Source organism: Austrofundulus limnaeus, unplaced genomic scaffold (genome assembly GCF_001266775.1).
Source record: "Austrofundulus limnaeus strain Quisiro unplaced genomic scaffold, Austrofundulus_limnaeus-1.0 Scaffold438, whole genome shotgun sequence".
Lineage (NCBI taxonomy): Eukaryota > Metazoa > Chordata > Actinopteri > Cyprinodontiformes > Rivulidae > Austrofundulus > Austrofundulus limnaeus.
In genome coordinates, this window is record NW_013952840.1 from 367,935 (window position 1) to 376,451 (window position 8,517).

Below are 8,517 nucleotides of genomic sequence, written 5' to 3' on the forward strand. Positions count from 1 at the left end.
TATATATATATAATGTATAAAACAAAACCCAGTTGTTTTTGTTGCTGAATGTTTGACACTTTTACAAACCAGGATGTTGAAGCTCAGAAGGTTTAAAAACAAACTGCTGCTGGCATCAAACTAAATGTATCAAAACAAGAAATAAACTCAAGATTCAACAAATATTTAAGTGTATTTTTTTTGTAGTTTTCTGTTATTAATCCAGCTTAAACAAAATGCATCATAAGACCTTCTGTTTTGTGTACTGGACCTGACTTGGGTTTTGGAACCAGGTCCGCAGCGAGCAGTGGGRAGCACTAATCTAAAAATTAGTTCCACTAACTCTAAAACACTAACTCAAGTATTTAGGTCCCCTAATTCTAAAGCAAACTGGGGTCCCAGGACTCCCAGGGGTCCGCGAGTCATTTCTTGGAGGTCCTCAAAAAGTTTCAAGAAATTGTTAATTTTTCATTTCAAAAAATGAATTTGGAGAATGATGCACAGTAAAACAAAAATACTAAACCAAACAAAAATACTATTACCATGGCATTTAGGGGTTAAAATAACAGTAAATTATTGTGCGTTAGCAACATGGGGTTTATTAAGGGGGTCCCCAGACCCAAAAAGTTAGAGAGCCCCTGACCTTGTGGATAAGTGACACATCTGAACAAAATGTGCAGTTTTCACCCTCAGCTGTTAACATTAACGTTSATCWATAACATTTATAGACCTCAGTTAGTGCTACTAAATTTAGCAAGTGCTAATCCACTAATAAATTTAAAAATTAGCAAAAGCCCTAAAGCACTAATCAGAAAATTAGTTCCCGTTAGTGCTTTAGGGGAATTGTGCCCACCACTGGTAGCGAGTCTCCAGGGTTCATCCAAGCTCCGATCACCAGAACTCTGGAGTCCGATTCATAAGAATCTGAATCATGAGCTCCAAGGAAAATTACTTTTCATCATACATCGTGTGGAGCCTAAAACTGTTGTAGAAATATAATAATTGTCTGGTTCATGGTCTAAAATACAATTTTACTATCAAATAAAAAGCTGATTGTGTTAAGTGCTGGACTTACACAGGTTATATTTGAGTTTGAATTTCTTTAGACTCAAATAAAAATAAATCTTGCTGTGTAAACCCCAGAAATCAAAGAGAATATTTATGATAAATGTTTCTGCAGTTTTGATCTGGTTCGACCTGATCGATGTCTGCAGGTCGGCGCGACGCTTCGGCTCATAGTCAGTGTCGGTGTGTGTGGACCGYACCTTTGGACCGGAGGTCACGATGTTCTGGATCAACATTAAAGTGGAAAAAAAATAAAACMTTTCATTAAAACAGACGTGGCTGCTGGTGGTCCTGGAGAGGATTCACAGGAAAAAGAGCAGAAAAATACTTTAAAATTAAAAACTTGATTTAATGACATAACTTTAATTAAAATTTTGATGCTTCCAAATATTAGAACAATAAACTTTCATGAATAAATCACCAAAGATTAAAGCTCTGTTGCATTTGTTTAATTGGATTTTCTTCATTAGAGGTTTCAGCTCACATTCATGTAGAAACATTAAAGCACCATTTTAAAGATCAATTAGTGTTTGTTTCATCACGTTAGGATTAAAAAGACAATTTAAAAAAATAAAAAAAATGAAAACACAATTATGTGTTTTAATTCATTTTATGAGGTTGTTTTGTTGTTTGATATTCAGAGGAAATAAATAAACTCTGAATAAAGTTTGAGGTTTATGGAGTGAAGTTGGCGCCACAAAAACAAGAAATCTATAAAACATTACAAATAAATTAAAGAAATAAATTCAAATATCTCTGTGCGTTTTTAAATAAAATCTACATCTTTTCATTTTTTAATTATTTAGATTTTCTTCTAGTTAACATTTTAAAATGTTTGGTTTTTAAGTTTTATTTAAATTTAAATTTGCTTCTTTGAGCAAACATTAATCTAAAAATAATTCTTAACATTGTTTAATTTGTCACATTTGTATTTATTTAAAGAGTTGCTGTTGGTATGATTTTTTTTCTCAGTTTTAAACTAAATATATAACATTGAAATAAATTCACATTAAAGAACATTTTTTAAACAAAAAAAATTTGTCAGCTGTGTTAAAATTTCTATATTTACGTTTGTTTTTATTTTATAGTTTTCATCCTTTTTGTAGCGCTCTGACCCTACAAAGAATTCGCTCATGATGACAAATCAAAAAAGTTTCATCTGTTTTTTTTAATCAGAAGAAACGATTCAGCTTATTTTTACAAACCGATTCAGTCGACGTCGACAAACACCTAAAAAAATACTGTTAAATAGGTCTTTAAGGCACTTCTCTATAAAAAKGGATTCCATTAAAGTTATTTCTTTCCTAAAAATCACGTTTTTTTTTGTTTTTATATGTCAGATTTTATTCAGGAAGTGTTTCACTGCTTTGTGTTACGCTGCTTTGTGTTTCGCCGCCAAGCGTCTGCGGTGGCGTGTCCAGCAGCTCGAACATGTCGTCGATGATGCGCCACAGGCAGCTCTCCAGAGGGAAGTCGTTGTCCACCAGGTTGACCAGGAAGTAGTTATCGTGGATGTACTTGATGATCATCCGTGACGGCGACTCGTCCTCGTAGAGCTTGGCCCACTGCTCGATCCACAAGCCGAAGGCTTCGTCCTGAAGAGACAGGAAGACGGTTTCACGCCGTTCAAACTGGCTCCAAAGTCAGACTGAAGTCAGAGTTTAAAACTCTAATTTCAGAGTCTAGTTTTTATTCATGTCGACGTCATGAAGCCTCGTTTAAACCTACGGACCAAAGACTTCGAGGACCTCCTGAATCCACCCGTCCGGTCTGGCGGACCTTACCTTCCAGTACATGAAGCTGACCGGGTCCACCACCGTGGGCTGGACGATCTCCCTGCCGGGGAAGATGCCCCATGTCACGGCATTGGGCTGCATGTCGGGGGCGTTGGTCAGGTTCTGACCCTGAGAACAAAACAAGAAATGAAACAATGACCCAGACCCCGCCTCGGACCCTCGCAGGTCAGACTTACGTGCACGTTGACAATGTGGTAGTTCACACGTGGCTCGTATTTCTTCACGACTTTTAGGAGGGCGGTCACGTTTTCACTGGAGGTGAAGAACTCCAGATAGGCCTGATGGACAGAAAACCGTTTCAGACGTTTTTCAAACCTTTAAATTCAGAAACAACTCAAATAAGAGACCCCACCTTCTGGAAGACGTAGCCCCCCGCAGGCCCCCAGCCCACCACGGGGTCTGTGGACGGTTTACCGTTGATGTTGGGCTGAGAGTTGATGGTGAGGACACCTCGTCTGTTCACCTTCTCCAGCTCGTCCTTCAGGAGGTTGGTCTCCGGAGCCAGAGGCTCATCGTTCCAGGGCAAACACATCACCTGAAGTGGAAGAAGCGCCTCAGGATTTAAAGACCCAAACTGGAAAACTCGTTAAAACTCACCAATCGTGACTTTTCTACCTTGTGTCCATTTCGGTTCGGCTGGGCCGTGATGTAGCACGTGAAAACGTCAAAAACACTTCCTTCGTTCTTCAGTTCCTCGCCCCACATCTTCAGCAGCGCCTCTTTAGACGATTTGCTTTTCAAGTAGAACAGGTAGTAATCGTTCAGCTCTCCAAACGCTGGAGAGGACGAGTTTCCCCTGGAGGCAGCAGCAAGAGACGCACATTTACAAAAACACACCTGACGGGACTTTAATACCTCCTCCAACAGACCTACCATCTGCCATTGGGGAACTCATCCCAGTCCTGGGTCCGGTAGATGTAGCTCTTGGGTCTGGAGGCCCAGAAGATCGGTCGAACGTCTTCCACTTTCCGTTTGGGATGTGCGCTCACCGCCCAGGGAAGAGGCCGTCTGGAGAAAAGAACAAGCTCAAGACCACGTCTAAAGACCAGATCCTGCCATGGATCTCTGAGGTCTACGACTTCCAACAGGAAGCTAATGTTAGCAGATTGTTTCATAAAAAAAATCTAATAGAAGACTGTTAACGTTTCATCAAGTCCAGACCCAGTACTATCTGTCTCTACAAGTCTTTCGGACTGACCTGGGATCTTCTATCCAGAGCCCCAGCTGTCGGAGGACCTCTATGGTTGCAACTTCGCGGTTCAACGTGTAGAAATGCAGGCCCGGTACTTTCCCACTGTCCAACAGGACCCGACACATCTCCACGGCCTGATGGATCCCGTAGTTCCTGATGGCAGCATCGTTGTCTTTGATTGGTTCGATGACTCTGGTGATCTCCTCTGGTACCTCGAGCTTTGACAGCTTGACAAGCTGACGTAGCGACTGATAACCCTGCAAATCAAAAAGGAAATGTTTGGATTTATTAAGATTCACAGTTAATCAAACAAATCAAAAAATGATGCCTGGTGTAAAATGAATAAATCTGTCAGCAGCAGATGTGTTTAACACTTCATCAGTGACTCATCAGAAAGGTTAAATCTATTTTCTACAATATAAATAATAAAACCTGAGTTAAATCCTATTTTCCTGAAATATTGTACCAGAGGTACTGCAGTTTTCTTTGTAAGCAAAAAGTAAAGTCACTGAGGAAACTAGGTGGTTTTAAGACAACTAAGACAACGATTCAGGGACCTTGGGATAATGGTTTGGGGACCTTGAGAAGATGGTTAAGGGACCTTAAGAAGAGGGTTCAGCGATCTTAGGAAGACTATTCTGGGAATGGAGCCTTAGAAAGACCATTTGAGGACCTTAGGCAGGGACTTCATGGACCCTAGAAAGACCGTTGGATACCCTAGGCAGARCCTTCAGGGACTTTAGAAAGACAGTTTGGGGACCTTTGGGAAACTATTCGGGGATCTTAGGAAGACTATGCTGGGACCTTAAGAAGACTATTCGAGGAGTTTAGAAAGTCATTTGGGTCCCTAAAAAGACCATTTGTGACCCTAGGCAGACCCTTCAGGGACTTTAGAAAGATGGTTTGTGGACCTTTAGAAGAACATTGGGGGATCTTGGGAAGACGGTTCAGGTATCTTAGGATAAAGGTTTGGGGACAATAAGAAGAGGGTTTGGGGACCTTAGGAAGACTATTCTGGGACCTTAGGCAGACTCTTCAAGGACCCTAAAAAGACTGCTTGGGGACCCTAGGCAGTCCCTACAAGGACAGTTCAAAGTACAAAGACAGTTTGGGTGCCTTCGAAAGAGCGTTAAGGGATATTGGAAAGATGGTTTAGTGACCATAGGAAGACGTTTCAGGGGCCTTAGGAAGACCGTTTGAGAACCCTAGAAAGACTAAGGAGAACTTCGGAAGAACCTTGGGGGGATCTTGGGAAGACGGTTTAGGAACCTTAGGAAGATAATTTGAAGACCATAGTAGGACCAATTTGGGGACCTTGGGAAGCTCGTGCAGAAACCACAGCAAGGTATTTCAGGGAACACTACACTAACTCACTAACGGGGCAGCACAGTGGCTCAGTTGGTAGAGCTGATGTCTCTCAGCAAGAAAGTCGCCAGTTCAAATCRCYGCCCGGGGACCTTTCTGGGTAGAGTTTGCATGTTCTCTCTGTGCATGTGTGGATTCTCTCCGGGTACTCCGGCTTCCTCCCACAGACCAAAAACACGACTGTTAGGTTAACTGATAACTTTAAATTGTCCCTAGGTGCGAGAGAGTGAATGGTTGTTTGTCTCTGTGTGTCCCTGTGATGGACTGGAGACCTGTCCAGGGTGTACCCCACCACTGTGACTGCTGGATATGGGCACCGGTGACCCACGCGACCCTGAAAGGAAGGAGCGTGTACAGAAAATGGATAGATGGACAAACAGTAACTCTGCAAATTGTCACAAGCAAAAGCTACTTCATATTAATTTACATCTAAACACCCCTTATTGTCAAATTAAAAATAAAATATCAGTTTGTTTTCTTTTAGAAAGTAAATCAGGACCAGGTGAGTTGAAAGATGCGACAGGTGCAGCAGGTCTCCATGTAAAAACAGCTYTCAGACTCCTTTAACCTTTAACCTAGATCCAAGCTGGAAAAAACAATAAAAATATCTGGGTAAAGCAGAAGATAAGTTCTGTTGCAGAGAGAATTCCTTGAAAGTTCTCTGTACTCTCAGCGTTTTATCACTGAAGGCTGCTGTTTTATTGCCCCGCCCTGCCTTTATTACCCGTTCAACTCTTTACCTTATTAACACCTTGATTCTTCAAATGTTACAGTTTTATCTGGCCTTACATAAACATCAGCCCCAAGGTTTAAAGAGTTCAGACGTAGGTCCTGAAGCAGCTCTGAGAACAGCCTCGGAGGCTTCCTGACAATCATTAACAGTGCTTCTGTTCCTGGAAGGAGCCGTTCGCACCTGTATGGGGAAGATTCCAGGTAGGACGGGACACGTGACACCGATCGTTCTGCAGTCTTCCAGAAACTTCAGGAAGTTGTCGGCTCTGAAGAACAGCTGAGTGATGATGAAGTCTGCTCCGGCGTCCACCTTCTCCTTCAGGTGCCTGAGGTCGTCCTCATAGCTCGCCGCCTCTGGGTGACCGGTGGGGTAACCTGGAGACACACGCAGGTTTAAAATCGCACCGGACTGATTCACGTTTAGAACCAGACGTGACGGGACGCGTGAACCAAAACCCCGAAGGAATAAATGTGTCGTAAATCTGAGCTCAGAGGATAAGACCCGACTCTCAGCATACGTTTTAAATCAAGTTTTAGTTGACGTACCAGCAACGCACACGTCAAAGTAGTCATTAAACTCCGATCGGATGTGTTTGACCAGGTCCACGGCGTAGTTGAAGCCTTCCTCCTCTTCCTCCCAGTCTGATCCCACCGGGTCTGTGGACAAGTCAGAACCAAACCACAGGATGGGAAAAAATTGTACCGTGCGCAAAAAAAAAATCATCAGAAAAAACTGTCACAGGTTAATATTTGGTACTTTACTTAGATTAGTTACTTATATAAGTCATCATGGCATGGAGCTAATATTAACTCTGATGCTAACATGGAGCTAATGCTAACATGGAGCTAATACAAACACAGAGCTAAAGACAAACATGGAACTAAAACTAAAGCAAAGRTAAAACTAACATGGAGCTAACAATAAGGCAGAGCTAACACAAACGCAGAGCTACCATTAATGCTAACATGGAGCTAACAGTGACATGGAGCTAATATTAACTCTGATGCTAACATGGAGCTAATGCTACCATGACACTAATGCAAAGCTAAAGCAAATACAAACACAGAGCTAAAACAAACATGGAGTTTACACTAAAGCAAAGCTAAAACTAACGTGAAGCTAACACTAATGCGGAGCTAACATTAATGCTCACATGGAGCTAACACTGACATGGAGCTAATACTAATGCTAACATGGAGCTTACACTAATGCTCACATGGAGCTAACGCTAACATGGAGCTAATACTAATGCTAACATGGAGCTTACACTAATGCTCACATGGAGCTAACACTGACATGGAACTAATACTAATGCTAACATGGAGCTAACACTAACATGGAGCTAATACTAACGCTAACATGGAGCTTACACTAATGCTCACATGGAGCTAACGCTAACATGGAGCTAACTCTGACATGGAGCTAACGCTAACATGGAGCTAACACTAACATGGAGCTAACACTAACATGGAGCTAACACTAAAGCAAAGCTAAAACTAACGTGAAGCTAACACTAATGCAGAGCTAACATTAATGCTCACATGGAGCTAAAACTAACATGGAGCTAACACTAATGCTAACATGGAGCTAACACTAATGCTAACATGGAGCTAACCCTAACATGGAGCTAACCCTAACATGGAGCTAACACTAATGCTCACATGGAGCTAACACTAATGCTAACATGGAGCTAACACTAATGCTAACATGGAGCTAACACTGCAAACTCTTCTGGCAAGAATTTAGAATCTCTCATTTTTAAAGGAAAAAGTAAAAAACTAAACTTTACAACAGAGTAAAAGATATTTTTATCGTGACGTCAGACCTACACCTGAGCAACGTCCAGCAGGACTTCAGTTTGTTGCTCTTTCTAAACCTTTTAGCCTAAAACCAGGTGAAAAGTCAAGCCTGAGGCAGCTGGAAGTGTTCACACCTGACAGGTGAGCTCTTCTCAGAAGTTTAACTTCAGTTTTTTTCCCTTCAGTTCAGAGAATTTCAGGTCAGGAGCTGTGTAGGGATTTCATTTCTAGAGGTAAACGGAGACCCGGCCCCAGGCTGTGGGACCCTGTGTGTCGGAGCACGTACCTCCTCTCAGAGCCATGATGTTCTTCAGGCCCAGGTGTTTGGCCTTGGCCAGGTAAGCCGTGATGCGGTCCTTGGTCTGGTTGCAGCAGGTCAGGTGCAGGACGCTCTCCAGGCCGCAGTAGTTCACCGCCGTGCTGGCGATCATCATGGAGGACGTCTCTTTGTCCGAGCCGGGGTCTCCTGCAGGGTGCCAGGTGATGTCGATGAAGAGGGGCCCCCCGGAGCCCATACGGTCGAACCTGTCAACAAACAAACAAACAAACAAACAAAACAAAACAAAACAAAACAAAACAAAACAAAAC

General features: G+C 42.4%; 1 protein-coding gene across 1 annotated transcript; it reads right to left on the bottom strand.

The window, feature by feature from the left end:
- Nucleotides 1-2,192: 2,192 nt before the first annotated feature.
- On the bottom strand, nt 2,193-8,454 carry mthfr (methylenetetrahydrofolate reductase (NAD(P)H); the record flags this gene model as incomplete). Its single annotated transcript, XM_014024749.1, is given in 10 exon segments — nt 2,193-2,639; nt 2,829-2,948; nt 3,017-3,118; nt 3,193-3,375; nt 3,456-3,636; nt 3,714-3,848; nt 4,039-4,289; nt 6,311-6,504; nt 6,676-6,786; nt 8,216-8,454. Coding segments are annotated over 10 exon segments (1,768 nt in total), but the record flags the coding sequence as incomplete, so codon positions are not given.
- Between the last annotated feature and the right edge of the window lie 63 nt (nt 8,455-8,517).